This window comes from Monodon monoceros, unplaced genomic scaffold (genome assembly GCF_005190385.1).
Source record: "Monodon monoceros isolate NGI ecotype Baffin Bay Population unplaced genomic scaffold, NGI_Narwhal_1 Super_Scaffold_6, whole genome shotgun sequence".
Lineage (NCBI taxonomy): Eukaryota > Metazoa > Chordata > Mammalia > Artiodactyla > Monodontidae > Monodon > Monodon monoceros.
This window is the reverse complement of record NW_021703783.1, coordinates 8,550,799-8,575,669: the sequence shown is the minus strand read 5'-3', so window position 1 is coordinate 8,575,669 and position 24,871 is coordinate 8,550,799. Positions and strand designations below refer to the sequence as shown.

The 24,871-nt window shown below is 47.0% G+C and overlaps 1 protein-coding gene and 1 long non-coding RNA gene across 16 annotated transcripts in view; one reads left to right on the top strand and one right to left on the bottom strand.

The window, feature by feature from the left end:
• Positions 1–2,361: 2,361 nt before the first annotated feature.
• Positions 2,362–24,871, bottom strand: part of ETV6 (ETS variant 6) — a 415,605-nt gene continuing 393,095 nt past the window's right edge. For 11 of the 15 annotated variants that reach the window (XM_029205490.1, XM_029205498.1, XM_029205491.1 and 8 more), the window contains 5 exons: positions 24,181–24,726; positions 12,479–12,621; positions 10,493–10,593; positions 4,771–6,495; positions 2,362–3,413 (listed from right to left, as the gene is read on the bottom strand). In XM_029205490.1, the coding sequence (XP_029061323.1) occupies positions 6,390–6,495; positions 10,493–10,593; positions 12,479–12,621; positions 24,181–24,726 (896 nt within the window). In that variant the 3' untranslated portion in view covers positions 2,362–3,413; positions 4,771–6,389. The remainder of the gene's footprint in view (positions 3,414–4,770; positions 6,496–10,492; positions 10,594–12,478; positions 12,622–24,180; positions 24,727–24,871) is intronic. The other 4 variants (XM_029205488.1, XM_029205484.1, XM_029205486.1 and 1 more) reach the window with 4 other exon arrangements.
• On the top strand, positions 12,668–21,834 carry LOC114885536. The gene is made up of 4 exons (XR_003791129.1): positions 12,668–14,913; positions 15,387–15,474; positions 17,950–18,110; positions 18,871–21,834. It is a non-coding gene; the product is annotated as an uncharacterized LOC114885536 (long non-coding RNA).

Below are 24,871 nucleotides of genomic sequence, written 5' to 3'. Positions count from 1 at the left end.
GAGAGAGAGAGAGAGAGAGAGAGAGAGAGAGAGAGAGAGGTCTTCTACTGCCTTCAAAGAGATTTCGCAGAATTTATGTGTTGGCTTTTACTAGCAGAGATCTACCTCATCAATCTAGCAGGAATGAGGTCCTTAAAAAAAAGGTGAACAGTGAGGACACTGCCCCAAGATTGTCTGCTCTTAATGTCTTGGGCAGTTCGAATAGAGGATCTTTTGGAACAAGAATGGCATTGTCAGCTTTCTGTCTGCTCATACTACTCAAGATTGGTCTTTCCAGAGGCTAAAAGATGCAGTGATGCCAGGAATTCTTCCCTCCCATAATGATGGTGACCATGAAGCATCTGGTTATGTGCACCTGTGTTAAGGTCCGGTATGTGAATAGTTATTCCTTCACTCAGCAGAGACTTTTGCTCATGGTGTTTACTGTTGTTGCTGCCCTAAAAGGAGAACAAGCAGACTTCCCTGCAGAGCAGGATTGGCCCTGGGGACGTTTCTAGGGGAGGAATCGGCAAAGGAGTGCACCAAAGAGAGAGGCTAGCTCAGTGCCGCCTTAGGTTCAGAATCTCAGGGCTGACAGATCATTGGTCTCTTGCTACTCAAAGTGTGGTCTGAGGACCAGAAGCCTCAGCATCACTGGGGAGCTTTTGGTAGAAATGCCGAATCTCAAGCCTCGCCCGGAGAGGAGAGTAGAAGAGGAGATCTTCTGCCCCTGTTTCCTAAGATGGTGACCTTACTGGCAAAATCTGCTTCTTACCCAGACCCCCAGTGATTCGAAGCACTTTCAGGTATGAGCAGCGCCGGTCTGGTCCAGTGGTTCTGAAGTCTCTTGCAAAAACCCTGGCTAAGTGGTCACCTGGGCTCTGCTTAATAATTCCAGGAACAGAGAGCCAAGGGCAGTGAGAATGATCCTTTCCTTTTTTCTTTTTTTTAAATTTATGCATTTATTGGCTAATATTCACGATCCTTTGCTTTTTCGATTAGGCTACTTAGGCAGATAAGTGGATAGAAGGGAATGAACTTCCCGTGCTCTGATTTACAAGGGCAGGTCAGCGGTTAGAGTTACCTTTAAAATAGCTCATCTTTATAGCAAACAGACTGCTGAAAAGGTTTGCAGGAGGCAAGAAGAGGACTTTGTTATGTGATTCTGTCCCTTTAGCCTCCTTCCACAGTATGTCTCGTATTAGGGAAAGTGCAGCACGTTATGAGTGACATTAATGCAGATTAGCTGTCATCGATTATTTTGTGTATTTACTTTAAATCACCACACATTCTTTTTCATACTATGGTGAACAAATGGATGCTAGCTAGCAGTGGCTCCCAGACTTTAGCATGCATCAGAATCACCCAGAGAGCTTGGTAGACCAGATGACGAAGCCCCACTCCCAAAGTTTTTGATTCAGTTGATGGGGGCGGGAACATTTATTTGCATTTCTAGCAATTCCCAGGGGATACTGATGCTGGTTATAGAAATAGTAGCTTCAGACGCATTATTAGCACCTTAGGAAATGCCTAAACCCCTGTTGCTCGATACTGTGCTCTGACGATACAGAATATGGGGCCAGGTTTCAGTAAGTCAGGGTCATGGGCGACAGAATATCTGGGACAACTTAAATATAGAAATAATCTCACAACACTTTCGGAGACCACTGATTCCAAACTTCTGCTTCCCAAACCTCTATCGGGGTTGCTTAGAAGCAAAATAAATTGCTTCCTTTTCCATTCTTCTCTTAGTTTCTACCCACCACTGATGGCAGGTAGATAGTTCTGGTCGACTGCAGGATGCTTGATGTCGGGATCATAAGTGCCTACTGGTGGGCAGGTGACTCCACTGGCTAGTGTGGCTGAGACATTCTGAGTGCGGGGCTGGCCCTGAGCGGTGTGATGGATGACCTTCCAGGTCATTATAGGCCTGGGTGTAGTCACATTCATGCCCTCATCACCTATACGCGCACACCCATGATTTCAGCACAGCTGAGGAGCAGTTCTATTGTGGGAAGACCTAGGGTCCTTTAACTCTTCGAGTCAGGTGAGTCCGCAGCAAACTGATAATCTTCGGCACAGCGCAGGACCCAGGCCATCTCTGACTGAGGTTCCTGCTGGCAAATTTCTCCACTTACGGCAGCTGCTCAGATTTGAAAGGTTTGCTCTGACCTTTCTGGTGCCACTTGTCTAAAGATTGCCTGCAAACTGCTCTGTGACAGAGGCTTCCTGCCAGTGAAAAACCATGACTGCACTTTACACCGTAATTGAGTGGAGACAGGATTTACCTCATTGGACCACCCTGCCTGTCTGACTCCATTTCATATTATTAAAAACAGAGACTTGGATTTTTTTTTATAAAAAATTTATTGAGATGATGCAATTATAGGCTTTTCTTTAAAAATTATTTGCAATTCACTGGCCCTGAGAAAAGGCTTTTTTTTTGTTTGTTTTTCTTTTTTGTTACATTCATTTGATTCAGTCCCTTATAAACCCCACACCTCATAAACAACAAGAGATTAGAAATTAAAAAAAAAATTCTAGATTCGTCCTCGTTTGCAGGTGGTTGCAGTCACAAAGAGAAATCTTCAAGAATGTTCACTTGGCATGTATGAAAGATTCGGGGAGTTTGTCGTTGTTTAGTGTTGATGCAGATGGGGCCCAAAGGGTATCAGGTTAGTCTTCTGTGGTTTTTAGGCAGGCAGGGACCATTGTCACCCCCCTTCCCACCCCACTCCCGGCTCCTTGGATCACTCCCTTCATTACTGTTCAGAAGAGAAACAGGTTGAGTGGGTGAAAACTAACTAGCACCGAATGTTTGGGCAAAGAAACTGCCTTTTGTTCTTTGTGTATTTCCCCCAATTTTTATCTTCAGCTTCCTGGGTGGGAATGGGTCAGATCGGGGTATGGCCAGGCTGGGTCCCAATCCTCATTCTGTCCCTGGCATGCTGTCTGCTCCTAGGACAAGTCACAGGACCTCTCTGATACTCAGATTTCCCTTCTTCAAAAGGGGAGCTAATGTTTCAGACATGTATTCAGAGTTGGATCCTAGGCAGTGAATGGCGGAGGAGGTGTGGTTACTTAGGCATTTAGGTACATCCCGTCAAAGCCATTTAAGTTTCTGCTAAATCTACATTCTCACTTGGACCAAGGTATCAGTGTAAGAAGATGATGGAGCAGGGGGTTCCAGACGTACTGCTGAAAAGAGAAAAAATCCATCAGTTGTTACTCCTCTTTTCCTGTGGGGATACCCCCGCCCCTCAAAGGATGTGGAACATCGGTGATGCTACCTTAGGCACGACAAAGTTGCCTCGGGACAGAAAGATCTTAGAGATAGCATTACTTCCACGTAGCCCGTCCAGCCAATTGCCACTGCTGTCTTCTGATGGAGAGGAAGCACCCTGGTTACCTCAAGGTGCAGGGAAGAGTAGACGCTAGAGAATTTCAAGGTACAAGTGAGACTGTCTGCCTCGGACCCAGGTGGAGGCAAGTTTGCTCCCCTGCAGCATTCTTCTGAGTTCTCCTTTCCCAGTTTCTCATTTTGCAAGCCAAGACCTCCCACGATGGCAGCAGGGAAAGGCCAACTATTCAGATCATGGACGTACTTCTGGTTTGGTCCCAGGTGAAATTTTCGTCCCCCCTAGTGCTTAGTGTTGAAGTGAGAAATTTCATGCTAGATAGATTCTGCAGGTAGGAGATACGCTCTCGGAGGGCAAGGATGGTGCCCGATTCTTGGGAATCTCTCGGGGTGTCTAGCAGGTGCTCCATCAAAGTTGCCTAAATTGAACCTGAAATCTTTCAGGTCTGCAGTGTGTAAATGCTGTATCCCTGGTATCGGCATCACTCAGGTATTCTCTCAGAGAACCAATGAGAAGAACCTTTGCCATTAAGGGAGTGAACAGAAAACCAATAACGGTAATATCTGGATGGACAGTGAAGACTACATTGGAATTGCCACCTTCTATTTCTTCAAGTGGCTGAAGGTGTCGGCCTAAGTCTTACAGACTCTTACAGGATATTGCTTTAAATACAGAAATCCTGGGGGCAAAGGGGAATTTCCCCTCCATAATTCAACTGTAAGATTCTTTGGACAATAAGAGCCCGAGTCCTTAAACCTGGGTGAACGGAATGAGATGCTCTAATCTTAGGGAAGAGCGACATCGTGCCTGGGTCTCTGGTTTTATGTCACACAAAGAGAGCCTCAGTAAAGATCCACCCTTTCTCTCCAGCCCTGCAACTCAATGGCTTCACAACACACCAGGTATTTGGCTTAATCTCTCCATCTGAGAGCCAACATCAGTGATCTCGGAGGCTGGAAGATCATCAGTGTGTGCTATAGAACGCTCTGGAAAGACAACTGTAGTATGCTGGGATCCAGCTGGATTTCATCCCCGTTCGAGCAGACTGAACCCAAACCCTTCATCAGGGGACACATAGAAGGTCCCTGACCTCACCGCAAACCCGACCTTCTGGAAGGTAGAGTGGGGGGAGTGTGTGAGGGTGGGAGGAGGCCGGCCACCCCTGCGCCTCTATCTGTGGTTGGATGAGAGGCGGGAGCGTCTCCAGGGTCCTTGAGCGAGAGCCTGTTTGTCCCTCCCTCCCGCAGGCTGATGTCCTCATTAGTGAGGCTGGGGCTGGGGGAGGGGTGGAGGATTCCTCCTGCCCGTGTGACCACAACCCCTGCCTGCCTGACTCACTCAGAAATGGCCTGAGGACATGCCTGGGCATCTGGTGGCTTCACCTGGAAGGGCGGGGGGGTGGGGGTGGGGTGGGGGGGCGTGAGATGCTCACCCAACTGAGCAGAGGAAGCGGAGAGAAACGAGGACGGGGTGCTTTGTAAGGGAGGTCTAATCTTCGTGAGTAAAAAAAGACTGTACTCCTAATATTGGATTCCGAGCCTGTATTGGAAGAGTCGATTTAGATGGCTATTGAAAAGGAAACCCCTCCCCCCCAAAACTGCAACAGCTTTTGAAAAATACGTTATCATCAGAAGTACTAAGGGGTGGCACCTTCCTCATTTTACAAGATACTACTGACCTTATTTTGAGGTGAAAAAGCCACACATGGGTCCATTCTGAAACAACTAGGAAAGAAGAGGGTAAAAGTAAGGTATCTGAGGAATTTCCCGTCTGCCCAGGCATGGCAAACACCAGTAACAACTGAGACGACACACTCCAGGGTCCTCCCCCTCAACCTGTGTCCTGTGGGGATCAGGAAACTTAAAAAAAAAAAAAAAAAGGCTGGGAATTGAAAAAAGTTTAGGTGAGGGTATGAAACTGACTGCACGATGGCCTTTGGGATGGAGCAGAGATGACCCTCCATAACCTACTTTGGAATAATTCATACCCCACTGCAGAAGATCTGTCACCTGGACCATCAGGCCTGTGTGGTTTTTTTTTTCTCATTTTTTTCCCCACTTCGCAGCACTGGCAAACTAATCCCAAGATGCTGGGGCTTCCAAATAACCTGGACAGCCTTCCAGGCTCATCTTACGCTCTGTGGAACCACCAGGCCCCGCGGTTCTCACAGCTGTGAGGGGAAGCCTGCCGGACTAGCATTCATCTTTCCGGAAGGCAGCAGCCTCCGTGATGTTTCTGGCCTCCCTCCGATAGGTAGCCAAATGCTGGGATGTGGGTTTGCTTTTTGTGGTGCAGGCTACAAGGCACCCAGACCACTGATTCCGTTTAGGTGCCAACAATTCCCAAGATTCTCCAAAGAGGCTGAACCCTGCTGAAAGGCATCTGAAATTCAACAACAGGCAAGGAGGGAGGACAGGACGGGGCAGGGAAGGAAAGAGAGCCAGAGAGAGAAGAAGAGAGCTCTCCTTTTCAATTTATCGTTTTTAAAAGCATCTTTTTTTTTTTCTTTTTTTTTTCCAGCCAAGACCCAACAGCAACAGGAACAAACCTGATCCACGTGGCAGGGTCAAGAGAACCTGAACCCTTTTGTAAGTGTTCTCTCTCCTGACCAGTTGCGCTTCTGCACTTTGTGAGATTTGCAAAAAATATATATATATATATAATAGATATATATTTCCATAGGAAAACAACCTCGATGTCTTCCCCTATATGAATGATGAAAAGTCAAACTGTATGGTCTTAAAAAAGAACAAAACCAAAAACACCATGAAACTTAACAATAGGTGGAACGGGGTGGGGGAGGAATTACAGAAAGAGATTCCAAATGAGAAGGGACCATGAACATGAGCCCCAGGCTGGTGCCCTTGGCCAGAATTCCAGCGCCGCCTTTGCTGAGTGGTTTGTCTAAGGTGCTCCGGGGTCCCTCACGCTGGGCGAGAGAAGTGTCACTGCCATGTCCGGGTCTCTTCCCTTCCGCTCCGTCACGCCCCAGCCATCCTGGCGGGCAGGGTGCCCTTGGCTATCGGCCCGCTGAGCCGGGGGCTGGTTCCTTCAACACTCATCTTCTTGGTATATTTGTTCATCCAGCTCCTGGGACTCAAGATGCTCCAGACGGTCTGTTCGGCCACTCATGATTTCATCTGGGGTTTTCATAAACCTTTGGAAGAGGAAATGGTGGCGTGAAGAGGTTACAATTTCCTAAAGTTGTCTTTACCTTGATCTCTAAAAAGAGAGTTCCCGTTGCCTTCACATAGCTGGAGAGCTACTGAACCTGGTCATAATGCTAACTTAGCCCAAATTAGAAAAAGTTACCCCTTCCTCTGACTGCCTGAAAGTTGGCAAAACAATGATAAACAAAAGTCTAGGATGACTGTGAAGGAGGTGGAGCCGTGTGATGCATTCCTGCGTGACCATGCGAGGGAGCCCTGGGACAGCACAGGTATCTACATCTCTGATTTTCAGAGGGTTAGATTTTACAAAGACCCGTGAGCGCTGTATATCCATTTCCATCCCAGACTGTGAGCCCAAGGAATGGTATTCAAAACTTGAATCTAATGCGAAGGATACAATTAAATGCTAGGTGGAATATCTGGGGAATAGGGCAAGATAGTGGAGCTTCTGGAAATTAGAAAGGCCAAAAGAAAGAATCTTTTTCAATGTTATCACTGCTCCACCCCAAATGCTAGCCATTCATCCCCTTTATTCTGTCTTCCTTTGCAGCTAGGTGCAAACAGCAAGCCTCATCTTCTTGGTCGCTGGGGTCATTTGGAAATTACATCAGTGCCATGTTTTGACCATGACTTACATGGTTCAGGAAGGGTGCCTGGCTGCAAACGTTCTGTCCTTATGGTGGGAGGGCCCTTTCCACAGCCTACACACTGTTCCCTTCCTCTGCTCGGTACCACATGACCTGTCTTAAAACATACATTTTCTCTCATCACTTCACGTTCAAAAGCCTATGATGAGGGACTTCCCTGGCGGTCCGGTGGTTAAGGCTCTGCACTTCCAATGCAGGGCGCATGGGTTTGATCCCTGGTTGGGGAACTAAGATCCCACATGCCTTGTGGCATGGCCAAAAAAACAAAAAAATCCGGTGACGACCACTTATCAGGTCAAGGATCCACTCTTCGGGCCTGCCCTTCGGGCCCCTCTGTCACCTCAACCCGGAAACTCTTGTTTTCCACTGTTTACTAGCATGAACCCTTCACTCCAGTCTCGCCAGTTCTTTTTATATCAATCACAGCTCATGCCATCCTCCAAACCTTTAGCTTTGCCCTTATCTGGAACCCTCTTGACTCCTTCCACTATCTGAGCCCTACTCACCGTCTGGGCTCTGTCTCGTCATCCATACCGAAGTCTCCAAGAGTCCCTCCAGTCTAACACTTCACTTGATCACACACTGGGTTTTATACAGAGAAGCCTTCATTTTGGGGGCGAGTCTGGCTTCAGACATTCATTTCCTCAAAAATGACTAATCTCTCCTCACAAATAGCACTCTTCTTTCCTTTTATCTTGTTGCAATCACTGTTGGAAGCCTGTGAACCTTCCACCTACGACTACTTTTCTTTTCTGCCCATTATTGCTGATTTTTTTTTTTTGGCCATACGCGGGCCTCTCACTGTTGTGGCCTCTCCCGTTGCGGAGCACAGGCTCCGGACGTACAGGCTCAGCGGCCATGGCTCACGGGCCCAGCCGCTCTGCGGCATGTGGACTCTTCCCGGACCGGGGCACGAACCCGCGTCCCCTGCATCGGCAGGCAGACTCTCAACCACTGCGCCACCAGGGAAGCCCCTACTGCTGATTTTTTTCAAGCAGTCTGTTCCATAGCATCTGCAGCCTGTCTTCCACTTTTATCCTGGAGCTAACACTTCTCCCTCAACATCTGAAGTCACTAATAATCCCTTCCAGGCCGAGTCCACAGGTGTGCTATATCTGGCCCTCCGAACTACCCCTATCCTCTTTTGACGGCTTTTCCATATTAAGTTTCTGATATTCCACACCAGGCTTGCCCAGAAACATTTATCAAAAGCCTCCATAAGGTATAAAACAGAACGATATATATATAAAATATAACCCTCTACCTTCTAGGAGCTTATGACCTACTTGTTGGGGAGAAGGACTTCATATATACAACTATTAAAGATGTAAATCACGATGTGGTTTAGGGCCAAGGAAACCCAACAGATGATGGAAGAAGGTATCTGTGCATGTCTGAGCAGTTGAAGAAGGTCTCATAAAGGGTAGTAGACTTGAGGTAGACCTGGGGGGTATATATGTTAAAAAAGCAAAAGTTAAAGTGATGCACATTTCTGGCACAGGGAACCCTATTAGTGTTGGAGGGCAGCTGGCAGTGTGATTATGAATTTGGGAGGCAGGAGAATGGACCAGAGGCAGAGATTGCTGAATTAATCTAGGTATCAGTCGTTTAGTCTAGACATCAGCCTCCACTGCCAGGGAAGCAATAATAATGCTTCTGCTTTGCTTTCATCTTCCAGGTCTTGTGAGAGTACTTGCCATTGGTAGATTCCAACCTGGAGCCTGCTGGTTAGAAATCTCGGGAAATGTGGTTCCCTGGCTTCTAGCCCCTGAAACATAGACTGGAGTGGGAATGGTGCTGAGGAGCCAATGGACTGTCCAGCACAATAATGACTCAGTTGTAAGAAGAGTCAAAGATAACTCTAGTGTCAAGGTTGGTTACTTAAACAATGGTGATGCCACTGCTGATGTAACATTTATTCTGGGGGTGGGCAGATTTCCAGTATGGGAAGAAGGCCTGTCTTGAACATTTCATGTCTGAGATACTAATGTGATATTTAAGTGGACACGTCCTAGAAGAAGCTCTTGGAAATTAAGATTTGGAATTTCAGGGAGATTTTAGAGCTGCATGTAGAGATTTGAGAGCCCATTCATGGAGGTGATAACTGAAGCTGTGTAACGGGATCCATCCATCCAGGGAAAAAGTATAGAGTGGGGAGAACAGAAACCAAGGACTAAGTTTAGGGTGAAGGATGAAAAGAACCCATCAGCAGAGCCGGAGAAAGGAGGGTTCTTTTTCCACTTTATTCTACTCTGTTTCCAGCTCTTGAAAAGCCTTCTCTGTTTCTTTTGAAGATCGCAATTGTGTTTTTACTGCTCCTACGTTACCACACCTTTCCAATGCTAAGGCCCAGGTTCTCTGCTCTTTCCAATAAGTACTTATCCCAGTGAGCTCGTCTGCTCATACACAGTGTCATTTTGTCGTTTTCTACCCAAATCCACCTCTCTAGCCCAATCCGTAACTCTCCTCTGTCCCACCTGCCAAAACGCAGAACCTGAGGTCGCGTTTGTCAATCCCACCTTCTCCCAAGCTTCACTTGGTCTCACCACATCAATTACCACCAGTGTCAGAGAGCTATGTCTACCTCTCCTGACTGGTCCGTTAGACCCCTTCTTTTTTCCTCTTCTAATTGTTTCTCCTCTCTTGCCTAGGGAATCACAATCTATGTGGTAGGTTAAATGGTTGGAACTCATTAGCTGGGAGGAATTCTGGAAAGAGGCCTGTCTACTGCAGCAGCTTTCAGACTTTTACAATGCATTGTCATAAATGTATTTTACATCACGACACACCCCCCCCCCCCCGAATCACAGTTTTCATGAATCAACAGGCACTCTTATTAATTCATGTGATACAGTCTGATATTTTCAACTCTGTCCTTTCCTATTCAATTCTGTTCTATTTCATTAAAAAAAAAATAGACTCATTAAATCTATTTCATGATTCACTAACGGGCCAGGACAAACACCGGTCCAGGGTCGGCAACCTGGAGGCCTAGGTTTGTTTAGTTCCTTGCTTTGCCATTGGTCCCTCTGATCGCTCCCTTTAACTACCATAGATATAAATGCCAGATAATACTGTTTGATCATTGCATTATTTGAAAGGTGAGTCAGATTGTGTTTATTTAGTTTTGGCTTTACTCTAGGTTAGACATAAGTGGAAAAAAAATTTTTTTTTTTCCTTAAATTCTAACAAACCACCACCTGGTATCGAATGTGTAGCGGTGATGGCTTTGAGGATCAGATAGGCAGGTAGAGATCTTAACAGTCTCCCTCCTCCCTCTTATTTGAAGAAAACAGTATCCTCCCAGAAGAAGGAAAGGAGAAAAAGGAAGTGCTACCTGAACAAAAGCCTTTGTCCTGGCTCCTTCCTGATAATGTTTAGTTTGTAGTAGTGGCGCAGGGCTCTGGACATTTTCTCATAGGTCATGTTTGTTCTGTTCTGCTTGTTCAAAGGCGGAAGAGAGAAAAAAAGCACAAAGACACAATGAAACGAACCTCAGAAAAGACGCTGCAGGAGCTATTCAAATCTGCTTCTGTGGCCCCGCCAGTTGGGAAAGCCACCTGCTAGTCTGCTCCCTGCCACGCCCACCCCTGGGCTTCTTCACAGACGTCCTCGCCGAGGTTTCTCCTAAGGTGAGTCTAGCTAACAAAGCACACATCCCGCAGTGGCCTCCCCGACTTCCTCTGCCAGGACTGCGCTCTGCTGTGCCCGAGGAATTTCCTGCAGTTTCCCCTCTCTGGGGGTCATCCTTCACCTTCTGACCCACAGAGGATTTCTCTTCCTTTTTTCCTTTTTTTAAAAAAAATTTTTTATTTTTACAGCGACCTCTCTCAAGCTTGTGTTTCTGGTTTGTCATTTTAAGGAAGAGATTTTTTTGTTTAAATTCCTGTCATGGAAGCAAGAATACAGTTGTTCCGAGCCCTGGGGTGAGGGTTCCCTGCACGAGCTGCAGAGCGATTCTTCTCAGTGACTCACAGGGTGGATGGTGTCAGTGGGGTATGGCCATATTTGGTCACGACAGCCTCTGCTAGGTCCTCCACAGCGGGGCCAGAGCACGGGCTGCCATCCTCCAAGGCTGCAGCCAGGGCAGAGCTCAGCGGTGTCTCCCCTGTGGCCTGCCTCTCCTTCGGCGGATCTGGAGTTGGGCCTTCCTGGTGCCTTGCCACCTCTGCCCCACGGCTGCCTGTCTGTGGTCAGGCCTGGATCTTGCTGACTCTTTTTTTTTTTTTAAGTAGGAATACAGATTTATCTTAATTTTCTTTTCTTTTTTTTTTGGCAGGGGAACTCTTTGCTCTGTGCATTTTACTTTATTTTACTGTGATAAGAACACTGACCATGAGATCTACCCTCTTAAATTTTTAAGTGCATAATATAGCACTTAATACAGGGTTCACTACAGGTACAGTGTCCTACAGCACATCTCTAGAACTTACTCATCTTGTTTAATGGAAACTTTATGGCCCTTGATTAGTAACTCCCCATCTCCCCCCCTCTCCCCAGTCCCTGGCAACACCAGTCCACTCCTGGACTCAAAGAATTTGCTTATTTTAGCTCTAACTTTGAGTAAGTGGAATCAGGCAGTATTTGTCTTTCTGTGACTGGCTTCTTTACTCAGCATCACGTCTTCAAGGTTCATCCATGTTGCCACGCGCTGCAGAATCTCCTTTTTTTTAAGGCTGAAGAATATTCCATTGTGTGCATATAGCATGGTTTCTTTATCCATTCATCCATCAGTGGACGTCAAGGTTGCTTTACCCACTTTTGACATCTGTGAGCTTTAATGGTTTTCCTAACTATAAAAGATTTTATCTTTTAAATTCGATTCCCTCTTCCCAAGGTGGAAAACTGCAGGGGCCATCAGACTTCTTGCACTGTTTGCTTTTCAAGGAGATGCTTTAAAGTCAGAGGATAAGCATTTTCCACGTAGAACTGGGCTTTTGCGACCATGGAAGTTTCTAACCCAGTGGAACAGAAGCGACGCTTCCCAAAGCCCCCTTGTGAGTCACAGAGTGCCACAGTGCATCCCTGGTACCCAGTTCCTAATGATGGCGTGGGTGGCAGGACCAGGCCGAGGCAGAGGAGTGACGGTTACTCGTAATGAGGCCTGTCAGGCCGGAGACTTAACTGGCACCTGGCACAAGGAACAAATGGAAAGGGGCATCTTTAATGATTTCCTCCCCTTTGCAACTAATTGTCCAGTGAGGAATAAAGTAAATAATTACGGGCAGACAGGAAGCAGAAGACAGACAATTATCCTTCAACCCAGGGATGAAGACTAGATTTTGGCCCTACTTTATAGAACGAATATCTGATGCCCTTTTACCTTATGGTTTCCCCACAGTCGAGCCAGTCCATTGGGATCCACTATCCGGAATATTTTCGATTCTTTGTCCTCCCATCGGATGAAGTTTTCGTACCGGCTGTCAGAAAGCAACTGATAGACGTAATCCCAAAGCAGTCTACAGTCTACAGAGGAAAAGGGCAAGAAAACACTGTTGACAAGGTTGCTTGCTGAAGTACTAAGAGCAAGAATCAGAAAATAATCGAGTAACCGCTCTTGCCTCCTTTGGATGGATTGTCTGACTTCCTCGTTTGGGGGCTTCCCTGGCGGTCCAGGGGTTAGGATGCCGTACTTTCACTGCTGAGGGGCCTGGGTTTGATCCCTGGTTGGGGAAATAAGATCCCGCAAGCCACTCGGCCAAGACGAAAACAAAAACACATCCTCGTTTTACAGTGAGGAGAGCAAGGTACAGAGAGACCTGTGAGATGGCAACCTTTGACCTGTGGAGGCCTTCAGGACTGTCCGGGCCCAGAACTCCCCCGCTCAGATGAGGACACAGAGACCCGGAGAGAGGAAGGGACTGGTCCACGGTCATGGCCAATGACCTGAACTTGAGCAGAGCCCACAGAAGGGACAGAACAAGCTCTTAACTGCAAATGAATTGGTTCTGAAAAGGGACTGAAGACACACTGGCAGGTCAGAGGGCAAAGAGTGTGCTCGTGTTCGGAGAGAGCAATGTGGTGTCAACGGCGGGGCACTAAAGGTTACTTTGGAGGGTGATACTCAACGGATAAAGACGTGACGATTGAGGCCGGCTGAAAAATGGCAGAAAAAGAAGCATGATGCGTGAAAAGCTGTGGGGGAAGAAGACCCCTGTGGTTTGGGGCCTGTGACCGTGGGAACCATGGCCAGCATGGTCTTCAGAGAGAGTATAGATAGTCCCGTTATAGCTCCTTCGGAGGTTTTAAAAATTGCTTTATTATAATGGAATCAGTGTAGAGAGGAACCCAGTGCAGAGAATCCCTTTCTCCATGTGCAAAACTGATGCTGGATCACTTGGTCGGGCAACAGATCTGTGTACAGGCCAGGCGCTGGGCTAGGCCTCGACTTTGGGCTGTGGATCGGCAAATTGAAAGAGAAGCTGCAGGCTGCACACCTTTGCCCTGTTCTAGTGCTGTCTGGATTAGTGCCAGAACCGGGTGTGGCTTGGCCCCTAGCACAGCCTTGATAGGTGGATGGGAGCGGATGTGGACTTTTCTAAGTCTAGTTGATGCAGGACTGGCCTCGACCCCCAGGTGTGCTTCTGGGAGCTTTGATGAGCCCTAGCCAGCATGGCTGGTCGTAAACGATTTATTTTGTTGAACACTGTGTATGTGTCCCGCACTTTGCAAGCGTTACTTCTAATCCTCACTTTACACACTGCATCCTTTCTAATCCTCTCATGCCCGAGGTCGCCGGGATTTGAACTCTGGGGCTCCTGCACCGCAAGGTGCCGATTTCCTTACTTCCTTATGTTGGGTGAGGCCTGGCACACCTGGGTGGGGAATGTCCAATCCCAACGTGGACTGTTTCAGAGCGAGCCAAACATTCACCTCCCAGAGAATGCAACACGCCCTCCTCTGGTACATATTTACAAGAGGAAACGAGTCAGGTCACCTTGGGCAAGTTTCTTAAATCTCCCCGAGGTTCCGTTTCCTCCTTTATGAAAGGGGAATAACAACGTCGACTCTCTCCAGGATTACTGTACGAGCGATGATGTGAGTGAAGAGAAAGTAAGGAAGACAATAACAACAGCGATTACTGGGTGCTGTTTGCAGGCACCGGGCTGTGTGTTCTACCAGCCGGCTTGCCTCTGACCCTTAGGGCACCTCATGAGGCCAGCGCTGTTGCTGTTCCTATTTTATGGCCAAGGAAGCTGGGGCTTAGCGGGTTTGGTCATTGGCTCAAAGGCACAGCTCGTGAGTGACACATGTCGGAGTCTGGAGCCCGTGCTGTGCCACACGTCCTGCGCTGAGACGTCTATTCTCAGAGAAAAGGGTTAACAGGTAACTATTAGTCAAGGACTTTTCCAAGCAAGCTTTAACTCCGAGTGTGTCCTTCGTGCAATCCAGCTTTCTCGCCGAACAGCAGAAGGAACTGGCATAAAATGTGGCATTTTCCAGGAGGCTTAATCTTTTAAGGAACTAACCATGAAACTTAAAATGACCATACATCTTCAGTACCCCTTACTGTATCCTTTTTCCCCCCGATTGAGCTGTGTCTAAAAATTAATGTGACGTGTGGTTTCTTCTGTTTCGGAAAAGGACCCGTGGTGTCCTTCTTAGAAGGACGACTCCTGGAGCCTGAACCCTACGCTAAGAGACGCTGACCAGAGATTCTGTTACCATCCCTGCCTGCCGCGGCCCTCTTGGTCGCCAGAAGGGGGCACCGAGGAGCACCAAGGGGCCCAGTCCCAGCATCAGGAAGCACCTTGAGAGGTGAGTGCCACACACCATCTCACGCTGAGAATAATCGAGCTCATTTTTAAGGCACTTGTAAGAGGGCGACTGTAGGCAAAGCAGTGAAGTAGGCAGTGTCTTTCTCCCTCTCTGCCACTTCCTTGTCTTACATCGTTTTTAGTACAGGTGGAAAAAGAGAACTGAGATGCGGTTTAATTGTCCAGTTTTTGTGTTACTGTCAAATGGCAGGTGCATTTTAATTTCCCACAAGCTCTTGCAAGTAGAAACCAATCTGGCAAGACCAAATATCATCACACAAAATTCCAGTCTACTAGGAGGAACAAAGGGGTAACAGCTTCTCCATGTTTCCTGACCGGGTTACAATCATTTTTACCACCAAGAGGCTTCATGACACCTTTCGGACGCATCTGGATTGGCAATGTGATTCTCTAGAGTGAATCATTTGAACACAATTTAATAATTAAACAAACTGATCTGGTTGTCTTTTGCAGTTTGATGGAAGGAACTTCTGCCCACCGGAAGGTGAGCAATATATTGGCAGTCCCTCACCTCTAAGACTTCCTGGAGCTAAAATGCAAAGTGAGTGTTGTCTTAACACCATCTGCTGAGGGATTTTCACTTTCATTGTTTCTGTGGCTTCTCTTTTTACTGCTTTGGACATTCTGTGTCTCATAAAATGGTGAAGTGCGAACCATTTTCCGTTGGTTTGCACTTAAAAAATGGTTTCCATTTAAAACAATGTTACCGTTTCTCAGAGTAAGGGCTTAACCAGCGCTGGGTACCTACCATGCTGGTTCTTCAGAGGCATCGAACCGAGACCTTTATGTCATAAATCGTTTACTGAAAAAAATCTAGAATGTGATCTGTGTTTGGTTGGTTGGTAAATGAAGGGCAGGGCTTACCAAAGAACAGACTTTACCTATGAGTTGCAGGAACACTTGTATCTTGCAAACTTTTCCCTTTCAACAATGTGAAAATAACCCCAAACAAGGAGCCAAAATGACATTTAATCCAGCGAAGCCAACTTTAGCAGAGTAATGAAAATATATTGACATTCAAGACATACTGAATCAGTCACTAGCAGAGGTCGCAACAGGAATTTTGTGGCATATAAAGTAGTTGTTTCAAGCTCAGAGTATAAGTGGCTTTTTATAACACTATTGATTCTATTGTTTCTTTAGTTAAAAATTATGCCAGATGATAAAAAAAAGAAAACTGCCTGACCACGCAACTTTTTTTTTTTTTACAATCGAAGTTCAAGCCATGTGAGTTATTTTTGTTTTTTAAGATTTTGGTTAAATAAAAGGCAGATGCTTTTTAGTTCCTAGGTCCTCTGGAGGCTGTTGCCATGACCCACCAGCAGTTTTTCAGCTTCATCAAAATCCATCCGTGTCTGCACAGATACAGTGTTTTCTGATCATTGATAAAAATGCTTAGTACTATATAATAAAATGCACCCAAAGTTCATCCCATTACAAAACACTTGAACATGCATGTGAAAAATACCTTATATTACAAGGTCTTCACTAATTTTAGCTGCATGTGTCTTAAACTAAAGGGCCTTCTCTGTCAAGGCATGTGGGAATTTTAAACAAATGTTCATGATTTGGATTGTCTCTTCCACGAGAGGAAGCTCATGAAAGGGTTTATTAGCTCGAGTGAAGTGTTATTTTCCAATTGCAGAAAGAGAGTTCTCTCTCTTTCCTGCTGGGTGAGGTACCCTGGGCATCCACAGTTAAAAGGCACTGTTAAAAAAAAAAAAAATGTATATCCCTTCCTGTGGTTAGGGAGAAATATTTTCCCTCCCACACCAGTGTCTTACCAGAGACTCCTCTCCTCGTACAAGCTTATTGAACAGAGACTGTAAAAAGATGGGCAATTCACACATAACCAACATGGTTTCTAAAGGAAAAAAAAACCTAGAAAACCATGCTAGACAAAACTGATGTTGAAAAGATCTGAGTGGGCAAGTCCAGTTATTGACAAGTTATTTGAATTTCCCAAAATTCAAATTTCAGGAAAGCATCTAAGAAATAAATTTTTTTGTTGTTTTAACTGCCCAAGTGGAATTTTAAATGAAGGTCTGTAAACTGGAGTTCTGTGGATATAATCACCAACAAGGAGAGGCCTAGTGTTCCTGTTTCATTGCTTTAAATTTATCATGAAAAACTAATAAATTTATTTCAGGTTCAGCAACAAAATGGGTCAGTAACACCCAAAATAAAAAGTTGCTTCTCTGCTTTATAGCAATGGTTCTAAACTAGGGGCAATCTTGCCTCCTAGGTGGTGTTCTACAGTGTCTGTGACAATTTTGGTTGTCACAACTGGGGTGGAGGATGCTATTAGCATCCAGTGAGTAGAGGCCAGGGATGCTGCTAAAAATCTTATAATGCACAAAAGAACTCCTCCCCGGCAACGAAGAATTATTTGGCCCAAATATCAAGAGCGCCCAGCTTGAGAAACCCTGCTTATGGAAGCACGGGTTTTACAACATGCAGGGGGGCTATCTGCAGGGTTTTTTTGTTTTCCTCCTCAATTCTAGAGCAGCTATTGCCTAGAAGCAGAAAGCTGATACATCCAGGGCAGCCAACCCTGTGTTGATACGCAGAGGTGTGTTTCCAGTGGGTGCTTGCTTGTGCTTTGCTGTGGCATAGGAAAACGGAAGCCATATGTGCAAAGCAGCAAGCTGGGAGAGGGAGAAGCTGAGGCAGAGAATACAGACCTATGCTTCCTGGCTTCGTCGGGGCGGAGGGGCTGCAGCTGCAAACAAACACCGCTGAACCTTTTCACCTTTGGTTGCAGGAGGTGTGGAGTGAGGCTGGGAAACGCAGAGACCAAGCTAAAACCCAGTAAGACGTACCCCTCCTCCCTCAGGCGTGGAGGCAGACTGCTGGGACATAGGGACGCTGTTACAGAAATGCAGGCCCATAAACAAACTGGAATTTCCAGTCTCCTCAATCCCCTTCTATTATTTTCTACTGAGTTACTGTGCTGGTACTGTTTTATCTTTTAAAAAAGCTGTCCTGAAACTTTCCTTCTCTTCTGATTTCTCAGTGGCTCACCATGAAAAATAAAGTGCAGTGACTCAGCCAGAGCGTGAGAAGTCCGGCACCTTGGGATATTCCCGTCGGGGAGAAGGGGTGAAGGACTCTGTCCTCTCCAAGGGTCCCCTCCATCTCCTCCAAATACAGACGGCGGGCAAAGCCTCAGAGGAGGTGAGCGCGAGTGAAGAAGTTCATCTCCAAGGAAATAAGGAAACTAGGGTTCCATGAAGGGGTGCACTTTTCAGGCCAACATCACTTAGAACAAATGCCCAGACACAGGCCTTGTGGGTTAAGGCCCTGCACCCGCTCCGGTGGGCAATGGTGCTGGCCATAACCACTGCTCTCCTCTCTGCAGTCCTGGAGCAGAGCAAAGAGAAATGGCGCACAGGAGGGACACTAACTAAGCCTTAGAAATTACCCTGCTGTGCTAATGTTTGCATATTGTCTCTTTAGTGCTCAAAAGTGCCCAGAAACGAGTATTAGTATTATCATTATTATGGGTAAAGAAACCAGGCTTCAGGGACCTTAAATACCTCTGCTTGGGAGACAAGGGCTAGATTCTAATCCTGTTGACTCCAGAGTCCATGCTCTCCCACAGGCCCACAGTGCTACCTCAGGAACCCTCCCGCCAGCTGTGGATGAAGGGCCTGGGCCAGGAGCCATAGAGAGTTCTCTGCCTGAGATAGCATGGGAGGACACAGCTCCGCCAGCTGGTCCTAAAACCCCGAGCCCCCCTGGCTTATGGAGACATCCCACGATCCTGTCCTTTTTTCCAAACACAATATTTACACGCGCGTGTCTGTGTGCAGAGGCGCACACACGCATGCTGTACACCGCCACACCTTACTGCAAAGGCCTGGGGATGACACTGCCCTCCATCACTCACACAGTTCATTTAGGCTTCTCGTTCATGATGTCTTCTTCCCTGCAGGGCTGCTCCTGAGGCTCATTTATACAAGAAAATAAAAGTCCACGTGCCTCATTGGAAACAGTGTCACCATCAGATACCACTGGGGAAGAAGCAGAGATGGATACAAGGGGGCAGGGTGCAGCGTGACTCCCCCCGGCCTGGGAGCCCTGAGGATGAGCCCCTAGCTGCTGGCCCTGGAGTCTCAGGCTTAGGTGCCTGCATCTGATGTCAGATCAGAGGCTCCCAGGATTGAATTTCTGTGTACACAGAACTCATGCGGTCAGTAAAACCGAATCAGGAGTGTACAGTGCTCAAGCCAGGTGACAAATGAGTGTCTCCTCGAGGAGAATCCTTTTGTTTCTATTAAAAATGTCACCCTGAGAGATAATACACATATATTTTTTTTCAGTCTCTTTGAGGATCTGAAAGATTGCCGGGCCAAGCGTTATCAGAGGGTTGCAAGTGAAGGGTACCGGGTCTGGGCGTGGGGTGTGGGATTCTGTTTTATCTGCTTTTAAGATCCACTCGCCAATGATATCCTCACAGACCGTGAAGAAGTTGACGTTCGCAAAGAAAATCAAGAGACTTAGGCAAGAGTTGTGAGATGAGCACAAGAGAAGAAATACTCTCTTTCTGTGGATGGTCCGTGGACTTTGAACAACCAAACCTGTACAGACCTCTTAAAGTCCGCACTTCTGTGGAGCAGATGAACGGCTACGAGTGGATTATAAACCAGGTTGCCGCTGAATCTTCCTCCCTTCAGCAGATTTTTGGATTAAGTCCAAGGAAGGGACACGCAGATAGGAAGTCTGGTAACTCAGGTTTGAACAGAATTGAAGTTTAAGAGAAAGCCAAAATGACTTCAGTTTTTTTCTTTGAAAACTGAGCTGTCTATACAGTGAGAACCAAAGCAGGGAGCATCGTTTGTCTGATGGCATAAAGTAAGAGGGATTATTGCCTTGTGCCAGCAACGACACAACATTTGGCATTTAGAGATGCTGCACCCTATCACCTAGAAAAATGCCTGGCACACAGAGATACGTGTTAATTTTTGAATGAATAATCTTGACATAGTTCAAGTGTGCAGAGCTACACTTTATTTTCCTCAGCTGTATTTTACTTATGTTAATGATGTTACTGTACCTATTCCGGGCTACTCAGCCATCAGCCTGCCATCTAGAACTCAGCTCCTTCCTACATCACTTGCCACTGTCCCCTCCGCGTCTTAGGCGTGCCTCATTCTCTGAGGTGCGAGTCATTCCTTGAGAGCAGGGACGGCATTTTCTACACCTGTGACTCCAAAGCATCCTGAACATACAAGCGGACAGTTGCGTAGAACAGGGAGCGGTGGACTTTTTCTGTAAAAGGCCAATCAGTAAGTATTTTAGTCCAATCTCTGCTGCGACTCCTCAACCCTGCCGAGACCGCCGCAGACAATACCGAGTGAGTGGGTGTGGCCGTGTGCCAGTGAAATCTGATTTACAAAAACAGGCGTGGCTGATTTGGCCCACAGGCCTGCATTTCCAGTCCCCGGTCCCAAGGAAACAAGTGTGCTGGAAAGAAGAGTGGTTGAAGCTGGAGGCTGAACACTGGACATGTCTTCATCTGTAAAAGACCCTTCTAGCTTTGAAATCACCAAGTTCTAAGAATTATTTTCAACATATACTGAAAACACAGCATCACCTGGGCTACCCTTCTTCAATTTACGGCGCTCACTGCCAGTACCACTCTTTGGCTATGAAACAGGTTGGCGAGACACAGGCCAGTAAAACGTTTGTGGGCTGAGAAAATGTTAGGAGGTGACAGATGCTCCCCCATCCCCCTGCCACCAAGCAGTCCTTTCCTGAGGACAATAAATAGAAAAGAGCACAGAAAGAAGCAACTTGCTCAGTGTTGCACATACCACTGGCTGTTCAATTAAAAAATAGAACCCAGGAATCTTCTCTCACTCTGTCCTATGTTAAACTCTCTCCCACAAATGCCAGCCCTTGCAGCTTGTTAAACTCAACAACAGTCCTTCTTCGTCCTTGAAAAATAAGCAACACCTTTCAAGATAAGCTGTGTGTCTCTATTTCAATTTGTGGTTTGTGTTTAAACTGTCAACTACCTCCTGGATTTCTTTCATTGAATATTTTAGATTTTCCGCCAGGTAAATATCTAAGTGAACCATCGTAACGTTGCATGGGGCCTCTTAATTGTGTGATGCCTCCCAATTTCATAGATACTAAGTGTGAAAAAAAGATAGAATTGCTAAAATATGGTGGATTTTTTTAATGAACCTGGATTCTTGACTTTACATTTCTATCTGAAATAGAACAGATACACTAGGCCTTACATTGTTTTGGGGTTTTCTCCATCTGGAATGACCTCTTTTTCTTTAATCTCCACTTGTCCATATTCTAAGCATTCATCTAAGCCCAGCTAAAAGCCAGCCCCTCCATGGAGCCTTCCTGACACCTCTACTCCAACCTCCTACAGCACTTAATCGGAGTCCTTGGAAGACACCACAAGCTGCACTTGTAGCTCACTGTCTACAGCTGTTTCATGACGAAGACTGTGTCTTACATCTCCTGGAACACTCCACCCCCATGAATGCAGAACAGTGCTGTAAACACAGAAGGTGTCCAAAGGCACACACCCAGGAGTACCTGAGCAAATGATGCGTGATTTACTTTTTGATCCACATGCATCAGTAGTGTTCTTATCCACACCCTCCGACTATGGTATTTGTCAGTGTGACACACAGCAGCACCTTCAGTGCCCTCTGGGCTCATTTGAAAAGCTACGTTTTCCCATATAAAAGCTGCTTTATAGAGATCTGAAGGACTTTTATGGCTGTTCAATAATGACGGAACTTTACATCGTACATATGAATCACCCAATGAATTCGACTTCCAGTAAATGAAGAATCAATTCTACGAGGATCTGAGTAGTCTAAAAAGACACCCAAAGGGTTGGAGTGGAGAGACAGGGACACCCCAAATGAGAAACAAGCCTGGAACTGTGATGAGCACTGTTCAGAGGGTCACAGTATCAAGACTAAATGTCAGATCGTAGACTTCTCTCTCATTTCACCCTTGAGAAAAACAGTGCCTTTTGGTTACATCAGCCAATCCTGGATCTGGTTAAATTAGCGAATACAGACATGTGGAGATTGTGGAACTTTTGAATATACCAATAGAGTAGCACAGTTTTTAAGAGAGCCATATTAAAAAATTTCCAGACCTACTAAACCAGGGAAAAACAGCTCTAAGCCTGAACAATTTAATTTGATACGTGGGGCTTATCTTGGATTCCTAAGAAGTCTGTGGCAAAGACAGCGTCACAGAGGAGGTGGACAAGACAGATCGTGATTAGGAATGCAGGGGTAGCAAGGGCAGCCCAAGAGATAGCAGCCAACGGCGCGGCAAGGGCTGTCCTGCAGCCTTATCCGCCGGCCCCTATGTGACCTCTGCTTCTCTGCCGTTCAGTTTCCTCTGTGGTTTCCCCTGTAAACGACCCTACCATATAAAATGGATAGAGCAATGACAGGCTACCTCGAAGAGCTATTCTGAGGATTATAAACAAGTAGAAAGTATCCACAGAATGTCCAGAACTGTTGCACAGACCGTGCAAGAAACAAGCAGGGCGTATACAGACAAGAAAGAAAGCCTAGAACGTCCAAGACAGGTCATTTATATCATTCACAGGAATATACTGGCCCCTTCCTCCTCCTCCAATTATCTGGGGAAATGCACATGCTTTGCCACAGTAAGCTCTTTGCTACCTTATCCCCGTCCTTTCTTTTCATAGTTTCCCTTTTTTCCATTATTAAAAAAACCTTTATGTGAAAGTAGACGGAACAGTAATGTAAACCCCGGTGCACCCAACACCCAGCCATACAGCCATCAGCTTGTGACTAACCTTATTTTATGTACACCCCACCCGTTCCTCACTCCCAACCCTGTGGGATGCTTTTGGATCACATTCCAAGCATACATCATTTCATTTTTCATAGTGTTTTTGAAACACGTCATAGCTCTTGGCCATTTGATTTTCTTGATCCAACATTCCTTATGTAAGTTATTTATAATGATAAAATTGCGGTGACATTGGAGGTGCCCTTGGGACCAGAGAAGAATTTAGAAACAAATGACTTAAATAAAAAAGGGATGAGTCAAGGCAGAAGTAAAGCAGCCTTAGGGCCCGTGTCGTCATGGTGTCGTGAGCACTGCTCCAGCCTGAGCTTCAGCTGGACCTCGCTCCTGCGGCATCAGCCCAAGGAGGAAGGGGCACGACTCGCCTTTCCCTGAACAGTTCTGACCTCTCTCCTGTCTCCGTGTCTCCCTCCCATTACTGGACCCATAATCACCTTCAGCATCGAGCTACTGCCCTTCCTCAGTCCCTCCAGTCAAAATACCCCTTCTCTCTGCGCTGCTTCCACGGCACTGAATTATCCTCGCATACAGTAAGTACTCAATAAATGCTTGTGCATTGACTGGACGGGGCAGAGGGCTCATTTCCTTCTGCCTTGGAGCTTAGTGGTTTTCACATCTGTCTCTCCTAGTAAAATTTAAATCCCTTGAGGAAATAAGTGTTATATCAGCTCCGTGTCCCCTACTTCCCAGTGCATTTATCTGTGCACAGCAGGTGCTCCAAAAATGTCTCGTGAATGGAGAGAAGCTCTAGGAAAAGAGTTAACTTTGCCAAGAGGTTAGAGGATTATAAGCTTCTGGAGAATGACTTCATGTAAATTATGGGTGGGCTAGCAAAAATACAATGTGGTGATTTTTTCCACTGGTTTCCACTGGTTTCTCGTCTTAGGGGAGTAAATTTGGGCTTGTCAGCATAGAAGGGAAAGAATTCGGGAGTGGTTTCCTCTGTCCAAATGACACAGCAGCACCAGACTCCAACACCCTAATCCTGCTTTTCTCTCCTACCCCCTCCCAAGGTGAAGGCTACGTGGAGTTGCTGTGCAGAGGATGGAATTACAAGCCTGCATCTGAGACAAAGGTTCTTTATGCTGCGTCTGCTCGTTAATGAGCCGCTGGAAACTTGGGGACAGGGCCATTAACATGCTCATAAACCTTTGATTTCAAATGTTTTTGTTCAGCCGCGATTCTGATGTGACTCCCCTTCTAAGCTGGATGGAGGACGTTTGTTTCTTAACACTTCCGAGGCGCATAACTCCTCCAACCCCGTGGCTCATTAACTAGCCCATTAAGGATTTCGCCTCCTGCAGGCAGAAGCCTCCACTTGGCCTCCCAGAGCCTCGGAGGGCACCTAATTGGGACAGTGTGAGGCTCCAAGGAAGCTCGAGGCAGGAGTGCGGCAAGGGGAGCGCTCACTTACCTGCTATCCTCCCGATGGGCATGGCGTGCTCCTCGGGCGGGGAGACGGAGACCATGATGTGGTTCATGTACGCCAGGTCTTCCCGATGGGAGAGGTTGATGGGTTTCCCTTCCCGGTGCAGCCCGTCCTCGGAGAGCCGGGACTGCTTGAAATCCACGGAGTGCCGGGGGTTCAGAATCAGAGGGTGCATGATGGGACTGGGCATCAGCTGGATCACCCGCGTGCTCTCCTGCCGGGGGCTGGAGGGCTTCTGGTGGGGCTCGGAGGATGGCGGGCAGTGATTATTCTCCATGGGAGACACTGACAGGGGGTAGGACTCCTGGTGGTTGTTCTCCTGGTGAAGCCTCGGTCCCTGGGCCCTCTCGGCCGGGGAGAGGCGGCGGATCATGTTGTCCAGGGGGGACCGGAGGGGCCGCTGCTCGGGGTCGGGAGAAGGCCGGTGGTTTGTCGTGATGGGTGACCTGGAACGGTGCAACAGTTCAATGGTGGGAGGGTTGTGGTGTACGTTCTCCACCGACGGCCTCGGGGTCCTCTGGACACAGTTATCTGTGGAGCAGAGGGAAGGACAGTCAGAGACCCTGATGGATGGTCAGGAGAGGGACCTCACTGCGGTCCTAAAGGTGGCGACCGTGGAGCACATGAGCTTGCAGGAGCACCTTTCTTCCCGGGACGCAGGCTCTTTTTCACCGCT